At 43.7% G+C, this 13,903-nt stretch overlaps 1 protein-coding gene across 1 annotated transcript in view; it reads right to left on the bottom strand.

Annotated features, from left to right (window-relative positions):
- Window positions 1-11,062, bottom strand: part of DPYSL3 (dihydropyrimidinase like 3) — a 112,811-nt gene extending 101,749 nt beyond the window's left edge. The window contains exon 1 of the mRNA XM_044224967.1: window positions 10,379-11,062. Coding sequence (XP_044080902.1) covers window positions 10,379-10,777 — 399 coding nt within the window. The 5' untranslated portion in view covers window positions 10,778-11,062. The remainder of the gene's footprint in view (window positions 1-10,378) is intronic.
- Window positions 11,063-13,903: the final 2,841 nt, after the last annotated feature.

Raw genomic sequence — 13,903 nt, 5'->3', positions numbered from 1 at the left:
AATAAATGAATTGGAAAAAACAAACAAAAAAATAAAATAAAATAAAATCCTATAGCTAGAGGTACCTAAGTGGCACAATCAGTTAAGCCTCAAACTTCTGGTTTCAGCTCAGGTCATGATCTCAGGGTCATGGAATCAAGCCCCATGTAGGGCTCCATGCTCTCTCTTTAAAATATATAAATAAATCTTAAACAACAACAACAACAAAACCTATAATTAATATCATAGTTGATGAGAAACTTGAAAGAACTGACACCACTCAACTTTAAGACTTGCTCTGAAGCTACATTAAACAAGACAATGTGGTATTAGGTGTGCCTGGCCAGTTCAGTCAGAAGAGTCTGTGACTCAGGGCACCTGGGTAGCTTCATCCCTTAAGGATCTGACTCTTGATTTCGGCTCAGATCATGATCTCAGGGTGGTAAGAGAAGGACCCAGGTCCTGTTTCATGTTCAGCACAAATCAGCTCAAGATTCTCTCCCTCTCCCCGCCCCCACTCCTGTGCACGCTAAATAAATAAATAAATAAACAAACAAATAAATAAATAAAATATTTTTTAAAAAGAAAAGAAAAGCACGAGACTCTTGATCTTGGGGTCGTGACTTTGAGCCCTACATTGAACAGGGAGCCCATTTAAATAACAAAATTAAAAATAAACAATGTGGTACTGGCAAAAGAATGCACACATAGATTATTGGATCAGAATAGAGAGGCTAGAAATAGAGTCATATAAATAAAGTCAACTGATCTTTGACAAAGGAGCAAAAGCAACAGAATGGAGCAAAGGTAGTCTTTTTCAACAAATAGTGCTGGACTTTAAATCCTTCCAAAAATTAACTCAAAATGGATCACACACCCAAATATAAAAGGCAAAACTATAAAAACTCCTAGAGGATAAAGTAGAAGAAAACGCAGATGACCTTGGGTATGGCAATGACTTACAACACCAAAGACATAACCCATGAAAGAAATAATGAATAAGCTGAACTTCATTCAAATTAAAAGCCTCTGTTCTACAAAAATCAATGTCAATAGAATGAGAAGACAAGCCATAGACCGGGAGAAAATATTTGCAAGAGACACACCTGGTAGAGGATTGTTATCCAAAATATATACAAAGAACTCTTAAAACTCAACAGTAAGAAAATGAATGACCCTATTAAAAAATGGGCCAAAGACCTAAACAAACACCTCACCAGAGAAGATACACCGAGGGCAAGTAAGAGTATGAAAAGATGCTCCACATCATAATGTCATCAAATAATTGCAGACTGAAGCATCAGTGAGAAACCACTGCACACCTACTGCCACGGCCAAAACCCAAAACAGTGATAACACCAAATGCTGACAAGGATGTGGCACCGAAGAAACTCTCATGCAATGCTGGAAGGAATGAATGCAAAATGGTATGGCCACTTTGGAAGATAGTTTGGAGAGTTCTTTTAAAAGTAAATATTCTCAAAAAAAAAAAAAAAAGAAAGAAAGAAAGAAAAGGGAAAAAAAAGAAACCTAAAAAAAAAAAAAAGCAACTAAATGTTCTCTTACCGTACCACCCAACAACTGCACTCCTTGGTATTTATATGAGCAAACTAAAAATTTATGTCCACATAAAAAGCTGCACACAAATGTTTATAGAAGCCTTAGTCAGAACTGCCAAAACTCAGAAGCAACCAGAACAGATGCCAGTAGGTGAATGGATAAAAAAATTGTACATCCAGAAAATGGACTATTATTCAGTGCTAAAAAGAAATGCGCTATCCAGCCATGAAAAGACACGGAGGGACATTGAGAGCACGTCACGAAGTAAAAGAAGCCAATGTGAATAAAGCTGCATACTGTATGATTCCAAATCTATGACACCCTAGAAAAGGCAAAACTGTGAGGATAAGAAAAAAGACTGGCTGCCAGGGGTTAGAAGGAAGGGAGGAATGAACAGGTGCAGCACAAAGGACTCTCAGGAGAATGAAAATCCTGTGTGTGATACTGTAATGGTGAGTGGTGTCCTTACGCATTTTTCAAATTCCACAGAATGAACAACACCAAGAGTGAGCCCTCATGTAAACTACGACGTGTGGGTGGCAAAGATATGTCAGTGAGGATTCCTCAAGTGTGACAAATGTGACACTCCAGTAGAAGACTCGGATAAGGGAGGAAGCTTCACAAGTGTGGGGGCAGGAGAAATAAGGGAAAGCTTCGTACTTTCCACTCGTTTCTCCTCTGAACCTGTAAAGCTCTCAGAAATAAAGCTGATGAAAATGTATTAAAGTGGTAAAAAATAGGGGCGCCTAGGTGGCTCAGTGTTAAAGCCTCTGCTTCCGGCTCAGGTCATGATCCCAGTGTCCCTGCTCAGCAGGGAGCCTGATTCCTCCTCTCTCTGCCTGCCTCTTTGCCTACTTGTGATCTCTGTCTCTGCCAAATAAATAAGTAAAATCTTTAAGAAATAAATAAATAAAGTGGTAAAAAATAGTTTTAAAATAATAGTTTTAAAATAAGATAATACTGTATATTTCCACTTGGGAATGAAAAGCACATGTGTCGTACCCACAGAGGTGTGAAGAATATGCCACTGTATTAACAGCAGTTTTCTATGGGAGACTATATGGAAATGCAGTTTAAGTTTTCCTATCGTTTATCTGTTTTTTCCATCTTTGTCTCTTCAAGATTAGTTTTTCATTGCGGGGGGCGCCTGGGTGGCTCAGTGGGTTAAAGCCTCTGCAGGTGGCTCAATGAGTTAAAGCCTCTGCTTTCAGCTCAGGTCGTGATCCCGGGGTCCTGGGATCCAGTCCCAAATCAGGTTGTCTGCTCAGCACGGAGTCTGCTTCTCCCCGTCCCCTCTCTCTGTCTGCTTCTCTGCCTACTTCTGATCTCTCTCTGTCAAATAAATAAATAAAATCTTTAAAATGATCTCTGCCTGCCAAAAAATAAATAAAATCTTTTTAAAAAATTAGTTTTTCATTGTGCACTTACATAGCTGGTGCTTAATAAGTGTTTTTTGAATAAACAAGTAGAGAAAAAATGGGGGTTAAAGGGAGATCTGGGGACTCATCATATTTTTGGTGACCCTTGCTATCTACACACTGGCCCAATCCCTCGTACAAAAAGAATATACTGAACACTCCCTAACACCTCATCTCTAGGCTTAAAGCAAGCCTCCAACAGTTGCGAATTCTTAGAAACTGTTTCATAAAAGAGCATATACCAAGGTGCCTGGATGGCTCAGTTGGTTAAGTGTCCAACCCTTGATTTTGGCTCTGGTCACAATCCTGGGGTTGTGAGATCGAGCCCTCCATCAGGCTCTGCACTCAGCAGGAAGTCTGCTTGGGATTCTCTCTCTCTCTCTCTCTTTCCCTCTGCCCCTCTTCCCCCACTCCTCCATCTCTCACAAATATATTATTTTTTTTTTAAAAAGCATGTATCGTGCTTGCTTCAGCAGCACATATATTAAAAAGCATTTATCACTGAAGAACTCAAACTGACAATGAACTCATTTATGATTATAATATTAGAACCACTGACTCTTAATGGCTTTGAGCTAAAGATCAGAGATTCACAAGCACTAACCCAAATGGGTGGGTAAGACATGCCACTAAAGTACAAGGATCTATATGTGTCTATATAATATTTTACTTTGTATTTGTCTCTTTAGTGTACAATGGTCACAAGATTTGAATACAGTTGACTGTTGAACAACACAGGCTTGAACTGCACTGCTCCATTTACATGCAGATTTTTTTTCAATAAATACAGTGCAATACTGTACATATATTTTCTCTTCCTTACAATTTTCTTTTATTTATTTATTATTTATTTGACAGAGAGAGAGAGATCACAAGTAGGGAAGTAGGGAGAGAGGCAGGCAGAGAGGGTAGTGGGGAAGCAGGCCCCCTGCCCAGCAAAGAGCCCCATGCAGGGCTCGATCCCAGGACTGGGGATCATGACCTGAGCCAAAGGCAGAGGCTAACCCACTAAGCCACACAGGCACCCCTTCCTTACAATTTTTTTTTTTTTTAAGATTTTATTTATTTGTCAGAGAGAGAGAGAGGGAGAGCGAGCGAGCACAGGTAGACAGAATGGCAGGCAGAGGCAGAGGGAGAAGCAGGCTCCCTGCCGAGCAAGGAGCCCGATGTGGGACTCGATCCCAGGACGCTGGGATCATGACCTGAGCCGAAGGCAACTGCTTAACCAACTAAGCCACCCAGGCGTCCCCCTTACAATTTTCTTAATAACATTTTCCTTTTCTCTAGTTTACCGTATTCCAAGAATGCAGTACATAATACATGTAATGTAGAAAATACATGTAGAATGACTGTTAATGTTATCTGTAAGGCTTCTGGTCAACAGTAGGCTATGAGTAGTTAAGGTTCTGGGGACTCAAAGGTATACCTGGTTTTCTGACTGCATGGGGGTTGGCACCCTCACTCCTGCATTTTTCAAGGGTCAACTGTACATAAGTTATGCATGTAATTTATACACATGCCCATGTGTGTATATATACATAGAGAGAGACCATTTTCAAAAAACTTTTGCATAGAGGTGCACAATCAAAAGTTTATAGATCATGGCTGCGGCGACCATCTGATCTACCCCATTCATTTTTGGAAGAAGGAAGCCAAAGCTGAGAAAGAAAGGAGGTAACTTGCCCAAGTTGGACAGCTGGTGAAAGGCTGGGTCTCCAAGCTGAGGCTGCTAATGCTTTACCCCACTGCTTTAGCTTTTGTTTGCTGCTTTGTTTATTGTTTGTTTGCCTCACGTCATTGTTTCCTGAGGGAGTAGAACTGTTTTTTGAATGTCACGTAAGTCCAGGTAGAGAGTACTGGGAAGTCTTAACATGATATTTTCCTATTAGTTTAAGTTTTTAAAAAGTGCTTACACACCTTAATGGACTTCTGCCTCTTCCCAAAAATGGAGGTCTGAGCTGCCAGCCACAACCTGCATTCCCCACAACGAGACCGCCTATTCCTAGTAAGCTCTCTCCCGTGCCTCACAGGAACATTCTCTGTAGGAATAACGCCCAGTGGAAATTAATCAGCAAGAGAATCACTGACAGAAAAGCCTTCCCGACAGTCCCCTGGCAATTTTAAACATTACTTACAAGAGCCTGTCAGCAAAACCCTGTCTCCATGGACCATTACTTTGAGGGAACGCTGCCAATCGCAGCATTACTTGGAAGGCACTTTTTTTTTTATGTTCCTCAAATGCCTACTGTCAAACTAAACCAAAGTTCTGCAAGGTTTCAAACACTTCCAAGTTTGGGTAAATAAATATAGTCCCAGATTCGAGTGTGACCGAGTGTGACCAGGTAAGCAAGAGCCTTTTTTCCCAGCCTAAGGGCATATTTTCCTTGGTCAGAGCAGCTTTGTAAAATTCACATGCACTCCAGGCATTCTAATGATTTAGAGAAGCCTTTATAAACCTAGAATTCTATTTCCAGCTGTCTTCCCTTATGCAGGATAAGGAGAACTTCAGTTTCTCTGGATCATTTTGAAAACTTTTCACCCAGGACCAGAAAAGCACAGGACAAGTGATAAAAAGGTAAGCACCACAGCTCACTTGTTTCAAATGCTCTCCTCCTACAGCCAGAACCCCTACTGGCTTCACAAAGGAAATATCTTGCACAAAAGTGGCCCATGTGGGAAGCAGGGAACTCGAAGAGACCTGTGGCTCCTGAAAGGGCGTTATCAATAGACCCGTGGAATCCTAATGTCATTACTTTGTTTTCACTGGATGACAGAGTCTTCGCAGTATCATTTGCTCTTGGCAGACCATAGATCATAATTCTCCTCCCGTTAGTCATTTCTTCGCTGCAGGAAAACCTCTGGAAACCATCTTAAGAAATGGCGAAAAATATTTCCTTTCCATTTAAAATTGCTTTTTTATGTACTTATTGTCAAAAGTTATAAACAAAAAGTTGTATGAGCCAAACATGGAAGATTTGGGCAGTATAAATGTCTATCATAAGAAAAATCTAGCTGCATTATTTAACAGGGTGTTTACAGGTGGGTCCAGAATCACAATTTAACACCCAAGTCATACTTCAAACTTGACACTTGGCACTCAAAGTGTAACTCAGAGACTTTTTTTTTTTTTTTACTTTTATTCTCCCACACAGTTTTGTTATTTTATTCATTTATTAACTAAACTCATTTCCTTCAGGTAGGAGTTAATATGTAGATATGCTCTTGAAAGGGTATTGTGAGTTCACTGAGACATGTTTTTAAAATCTGTCTTACTAACTTTATATTCAGGGGTGCCTGGGTGGCTCAGTCATTAAGCATCTACCCTTGTTTCAAGTCACGATCCCAGGGTCCTGGGATCGAGCCCCATATCGGGCTCCCTGCTCAGTGGGAGTCTGCATCTCCCTCTCCAGCTCCCCTTTGCTTTTGTTCCCTCTATCACTCTCTCTCTCTCTGTCATAAATAAATAAAAAAATTTTTAAAAAACAAAAACTTTGCATTCAACTTGGGGAAAAAAGGATCTTGCAGCAACTGTTTTCATAGGCTGAGCAAGTGTTCTAGTATCCTGAATAAGGGGTTGGCAGCAAGATGGAGGAAGATTCTAGAGGTGTGGTGGAAAGCTCTGTTCTTGCCCTGCATGCGAGTAACATGTACTCAGAACTCAGAAAAAGGGAGGCTGGACTCAGAAAAATCAGTTTGAATTCTGGCTCCCCACTTACTATCAGTGCGATTTGGGGCTAAACACTTAGTATCTAGGAGTTTCAATTTCCCTATCTGTAAAACCATGTTCTATGATAATATCTAGGTCTACATAGGTAGATATCAGGTACACATAAAGTGCTCAAAAAGAGTATTTATTATCCAATCTGCAGATGGTCCAAAGCTGGGGAGAGGGATGCTATGTCATAGAATTAAGGTTCAAAATTATCAGGACAGAAAGATGAGCTAAGATGGTGATAAGTATTATAAAAGGAATAAAAATAAAATCCCATAGGTTAAAGGTTTTTGGTTTGTTTGTTTGGTTTCTGGTTTTAAGTTCATTTGTACCAGTACAAAATGGAGACATCCTGACTTAACAGCAGCTGATGTGAAAAACTTTCTGAACACTTGAATGACAGAGAACGGACTACGGAGACAATAGCAGCACATGGATACTGAGTTATTAGGTGTAATCTCGTACTACAGAAGCATATGTTGTCTATAAATCAAAGAAATGAACTAACCTAATACCTTTTGTCATGGCCATATGCCATCTGGAACACTGGGTTCAGTTCAAAATATTTTTGAAAGAATATTTATAAAATATATTATAACCTTAAAAGTAAATTGGAGGGGTGAAAGGCTTACATTACAGGAAGGCTAAAGAAGCTAGAAATATTAAAGCTAAAAAAGACAATTTTAAAGAGAATGTGATAATTGCCCTCAAACATATACAGGGCAGTAAAAAAAATTGAAGAGTAAGATTAATTAATTTGTATCGAGTACTTACTATGTGCAAAGTTGTCACTGTTATCCACCCTTGCGGGTGAGAACGCCTGGGCACAGTGGCCGAGTTATATACTCAGCCTCCCGTAATTTGAGTGGGTGGAGCCAGGTCCCATCCCAAAGTCCCGCCCCAAACCCAGGAGGGATATTAAAACTATATTCCAAATATTTCTAACCTCTGTCTTAGAGGATCAGGGTAAAATTGCACCCTCCCCATTCTTTTGAGTTTAGACACGGATTAATGAGTTGCTCGGGCCAGGGAAATGTGAACCTAAGTCATCTTTGCGACTTCAGCATGGAAGTTGAAGAGTCTGTGAGCAGCTCACCCTATGTTCTTGCCAACATGGGTGCGTCAAGCTGAAACTTCCATCAGGCTATCGGGTCTAGCTCCCTACGGGGTAAATGATGAGCAGACCTGCCCTGCTGACCCTTGCTGATCAGTAGCAGGAGCAAGAAATAAACTGTTGTTTACTTCAGCCACTGAAATGTGGGGACTGCTTGTTACTGGGGCAATACCCAGCCTTTTCTGACAGTTAAACAAACCCACAAGCTTCAAGTCATTAAAGTATTTCAGAATTTAAAAAAAAAAAACAACAACAACAACAACTTTATTTTTGTATTTTAAAAGGTCAAAACTAAGAATAGCTTATAGAAACTACAAGGAGGCAGATCTGGGCTTAATTTAAAATTTTTAAAGTGAAGTTTTCCAAAAGTTGCTTCATGAGGTGGAGCACTCCCTGAAAGTGTGGTATTTAAATAGAGGCCAGAAGGGACACCTGGCTGACTCAGCCAGCAGAGCATGCGATCCTCAATCTCGGGGTCGTCAGTTCAAGCCCCATGATGGGCCCAGAGTTTACTTTAAGAAATTAGAAAATTTTAAAAAATATATAAAAAATAAAATAAGTAGAGGCCGGATGATCACTGTGCAACTATGTAGCAAAAAATATGGCTTAATTAAGAAGGTTTAATGTAACAAACCTTTATGGAGCACCTCCAGTGTGCCAGGCCTTTAAGCCACAGTGATAAATCCAAACACACAATCCCTCTCCTCAAGGAAATAGCTATCAAGTACAGAAGTAGATAAGGTCTGCTGACTCTTTCAGCAGTGTGATTCAACCAAATTAGAGATAATAACATGGCCTGCATGACGCGGACAGCAAGCCTGAACTTAGAAATAACCACGTAGCACAAGAAATCCTACTGATGCTTAAGTTGTATTATTATTTTTCAATTAGGAGCCGAAAGTATAGGGTTTGCAAAAGGAAGGAAAATGAAAGAATTTCTGGGTTTACAGGAAGAACATTTTCCCTTTCTCTAGTTACCATTCTTAAATCTTGCAAACCAGGCATATTATCTGGCTTACATCAGGGTGTTCCAGCAAAGGGAACAGCACTGACTCACAGCAATTGTTACCAACCTTTTCCATCACTTCTCCCACCCCATAGAGTCAGGACAGGAACATTACAATCCTATCAGCTCAGACCTAAAGAGAGGCAATAATCTTCCTGTAACGCCATTCTTAAGTTTAGATATCAGACACAGCTTTTCCAAAATATCAGAAGTTTTTCCTAAAAGGATGACATGAGCAGGGCCTAGGGGAATCCCATATTCTAAGGACGGTATGAAAATCACAGACTAAATGAGTGATTGCAAGGGACATGGACATTGTTTCCCAATGGCACCCTTACAAAGTATGAAGTTCAGTGCTTTCTTTCCCTGGTGGTATCAATAATTAAAGTTTTGTTTGTTTTTTCAAACTTCCAAAAATCAAGCAATGCAGAGATAAAGCTTTCCTTTGATTGGCTCGCTGGATTTGAATGGAAAAACATCTAGAACTTGGGTAAGCATTAATTGTAATTGCTCTGGGGCACACATTTCCATTTCGGGTTATTATTCGTATCAGTTTTTACACAATAATATATGCAGATGGATTTTGCAGCCATTATCTACACAAGAGTGACCTATCTGACTACTATTGTTCCCCAACTCAACGGCATCAGTTTGAATTTTGAATACTCTGGCTCTGCCCAGCCCTTGAATGTTCTGAACTATGGTTCTGATTTTCTATGACATAAACAAATAGATGAGAGCAAGCTGGATTTCAGTGCCATACCTCCAGTCAGTTCAGTGTGGCATGAGTTTCTCAAAAATCCACATACAGAAGAAATTGGCTTTGGCACACGCAGGAGCCGCAGAGAATTTGCAGCTTGTGCGTGTTTAAAGCGCACCCTTAATACTCTGGCCTGTTTTCAAAAAGAAGTGATATTCTTCCAGAGACAGCTGGATCCCTGTGGTACCCAGTCTTGCAACAAACTACGTGCATAAACGTACACTCTACAAACACAGATGGGAAATGTCGATCTAGGACAGAAGAAAGGCACTCAGATTAGGGTGTTTAGTCTAGTGGCTCCACACCCAAAAGTTTCAGGGACAGAGCTGATGTCTGAAGAGGGAGAGGGGAGACCGCCCATCCTGTACGTTCATCCGGGTACTATGGAGATGACCCCATTTTCCCAGCGCCAGTTTGCCCTCTGCCCTGCTGACCCGAGTTGAGATTTAATCGAGGGCCAGAGTGGGGCCAAGACAATCGTGCTGGTGGTTACTCAGACGGAGAGAAGGGCTAGAAATCACTAAGCCTCCGCGGCTGGCGGCGCGGACACACCCACCCAGACCCGCTGGCCTGGGGGTGCGGCAAGGAGGCGGCGAGGACCCGCGCACCCCGGTCCCGCGCGCACGAAGATGCTGCCACGGGGGACCCGCGCGAATCCGGGTCCAGGCTGAGAGGTCGCGCGGTAGCTCAGCAGAGGATGCCCTTTTCCTCCTCCTCCCTGTCCCCGGTCCTCAAGCGAAGTAAGCCGGAGAAAGTTGTGCCCGGGTCGGGGCGCCCCGGGTCGCCAAGGGAACAAGGGCTGGAGAAGAAGAGCCCCGGACCCCCTTACCTTGTCCTTGGGGCCGAGGTTCTGCAAAACCTCCTTGCCCGTGGCGCTCCGTATCTCCACCCCGGCGGGCGCGGGCGAGGCGGGCGAGGCGGGCGAGGCGGGCGCGGGCTCCCTGCCCTCCTCCCGGCCTTGGCCCCGGCGCGGGCTGTCCCCCTCGACCCCCGGCCGGCTCCCCGAGCCGCGGACGCTGCCCTGGTTGCTCCGGGGAGTCTTCGCGCCCCGCTGCCCCACGCTCAGGGCATCGAAATCCAGCGTCTTGCTCTCGAAGGCGCCCTCCACGTTGCAGAACATGCCGCCGTACTTCTGCCGCGGGACCTGGTCAGTAGTGCCCGGCCTGGCCAGGTACACGGGCAGATCGTCCTCGTGGGAGCTGTCCCAGCCCCTCCGGCCCGAGGCCATGGTTCCAGCGCACAGTGGCCCGCGGCTTCGCTCCCCCAGAGGCGGAAAGGGCAGCCGCCGGCAGCGTGCGCCGAGCCACAGTGACTGGGGCGGGAGGAGGCGCCTGAGCGTTCGCGCCAGAGGCGGCAGTGCAGCTCCGGTTCCTGCCAGTCCCCAGCCAGCCAGCGAGCGCGCGGCGCAGGGGCCGGGGCAGCGGCGCGCTCCGCCACTGGACCTGTCGCCCGCCCGCCGCCCCTCGGCGCGCACCCGTCCCCAACGCGGCCTCACAGGGTCGCGCGGCCAGGCTGCCCTTCGAAAGTACAAATCCCAACTTGCCGCGCGCGCGCGCGCATACACACACACACACACACACACACACACGCATGCACACTTCCCGCTCGCCCAACAACCCCCAGATTCACACTCAAGAACTTGCCTCACTCACACGTGCACACACACCCTGTTTTACCCACAATGATTTCCGAGTTTGCTTCCCGAAGACAAATCTTTCTGCCCGACTCTTGCACACAAACCCGGTTGGCTCAGGTGTGTTCATTGAAAGCCAAATTCTGATTTACAACAACACACAGACACACAAACTCAGGTTTACCAGACTCACAGTCCTAGACTTTGCTTACTCATAATCCCAGATTCGTCTCATTCTCATCTTAGAACTGTCTCACAACTGTCCCCAGTTCTAGAATCTGCCTCACAAAACTGCACCCTCAAAAAAGACCCCTTGAATTGGTTGCGAGACAGAGAGAGAGAGACCCTCTTACTTGGCTGACAATCACAAAGCCTGTAATTGACTCACAGACAAATCTACACTTGAATTATTCTTGCTTCACATCTACCGCCCTAGACTGTGCTTTTTACCCATCTATAATGAACCTCACAATTACTTTACAGGTCACAGACACATGCACATCCCTAGACTGGGCCTTGTAAAATACTTCCACTACCCTGTCATTCAACAAACCCGAAGCTAAGCCCTCACATGCTGACTGAGGTTTACCTCAGTCAGAACCCTCCACACATCCACTAGGATTGACCTAAAAAAAACACTACTAAGGATTTTGCCTTCTGTGCTACCTCCGTTCCACACAGACTTTACTTCTGCACATGCCTGCTCTCACAACCTCATTCTCCTCCCCGAGGCCACCCACAAATACGCCAACCCAGCCTTTGCCAATAAACAGATTGGGCAAACGGCACAGCTCACATTGCATCTGCACACACAGCCTACATCCAGATCCTGCAGTGCTCACATTAGACGAGGTCCCCTTTCAGAAACTTTCTCCTTAATGTATCCATTCAACGAGAACCCAATGCCTACTGTGTATGCCTCTTCCCAAGAGACTGGAGTGATGGGGTTAAAACAAGGCAGATGGGGGCCCGCCCTCAGCAAGAGTGGCCTCTAAAAGCCACCCACCTAGGTAGCACAGTCACTATCTGGCGTGAAACATTGAACTTTCTTTTGTGATCCTCCCTCATTGCATCGTAAGCTTCTCGAGGTCAGAGATCTGGTCTTTTCAGTTTACCATTAAATATCTTGAGCCCGGAACATCTGCAGGCACATAAGAGGAACTCCATAAATCCTTTTTGAATAAATGGGTAATGATAAGAATAATAACAACAGCAACAACAGGGAACATTTATGGATCTGTCGCTGTGTGCCAATCACTACTATAATTGTGTCACATATAGTAACTCAATGCTCAGAAGCATATGGCAGGCATCTCTGTGCACACACCATCTTTGAAGGCATCTGCAATGAATTTGATCAACTGAAACTCGCAAGTCCGATTTGGGAGAGTAACTGGGATATTGGAAAATGGATTTGATAGCGGGATTGTCACCGTCATGAAAGATTGGGGGATGGAAGTTAACGTGAACTCAGATCAAAGACAAGTTAGTTGATGCTAAGTTGTGCTTGCTCCCCATCCCCATGAGGAGAAACATGCTTACTGAACTGCCCACACTCTATCAGATTATTTATGATTTCTTAAGCTGACTTCCTCTAGGACACTGCTCCTTTTTTGTTTGTTTGTTTGTTTGTTTGTTTTTGTTTTAACAAGTGCTGGTTGCCAACAGACCCAGAAGTTCACATGAGAAATTGGTGATATGGGCTGTTCCCTCCCTCTTTCCTCACACAGGTGATTTCCCTCCTCTTTCCCATTGCTCTCACCCTCTCCCCCATTCATTAATTTATATACAGACATTTAGAGGGACATTTGCTATGTGTCCAGCACTGTCCTGGGCTCCCTTCTCTGCAGAACATAATTCTAATGGAAGCAAAGTGATGATAAATAAGAACAATCAGGTCAGACAGTCATAAGAGTTATAAAGAAGATAAGATTCCCAGCTTTTAGATAGGTGGGTCAGGAGAGTCTTCTCCCTCTGACTCTGCAAACGCCATCGGCACCAGCGCCATCAGCAATGGCAACAATAAATAAAGATATTAGCTGACATTTATTCTGTGCCAGGCTCAATGCAAGGGACTCTTCATACACTATCTTGATTAATTTTGGTTAGTAGTATCTTAATTAACAATACAAGTCACATACTATTATTTCTTTTTTACCCTCAAGAGGGCTGAGGCTCTGAGTAAATGACCAGGTTATAACAGAACCATAACTAGAAGCAAGGTATGTGCAAAAGGTCTGAGGTTTCTTTTGAGAGGGGAACATTCTGAATGTGGATGCGTGCTCCCATGGGCTCATGTGTGTGGGTGCTTGAGCGTAGGGAAGTCCCGTTGTAGTTTCATTGCCTCACCACTATGTCTGTTGGAATGTATAAGCTCCATAATTACATTTGTTGACAAAACATCACATCTAGAAGTCAACAGCTGCATATACACATGTGTTTAATTAAGAAACCAAAGCAGCCTTTAGAAGAAGGCTGAAATGGGATTGGCTGATCTGACTCCCATTCTGCATCTATGTGGCCTGAGGCTAAGGGTCTTACTTGACTTCTTGATGTCTTTCTGCTTTATATTTGCCTCACCCACCTAAAGGGATTAGAAGGATTTCTTTCCTTGAGTAAGACATTGTGCTAAGAACTTCCCATGTATTGCCTTAACCTTCACAACAACGCCGTAAATGTGGTGTGATTACCATCCTCACTTTACCAGGGGAGAACACGAAG

The sequence above is a fragment of the Neovison vison genome, chromosome 1 (genome assembly GCF_020171115.1).
Source record: "Neovison vison isolate M4711 chromosome 1, ASM_NN_V1, whole genome shotgun sequence".
Taxonomy (NCBI): domain Eukaryota; kingdom Metazoa; phylum Chordata; class Mammalia; order Carnivora; family Mustelidae; genus Neogale; species Neogale vison.
The sequence above is the reverse complement of the archived record's forward strand: the minus strand, read 5'-3'. Positions and strand labels throughout refer to the sequence as shown.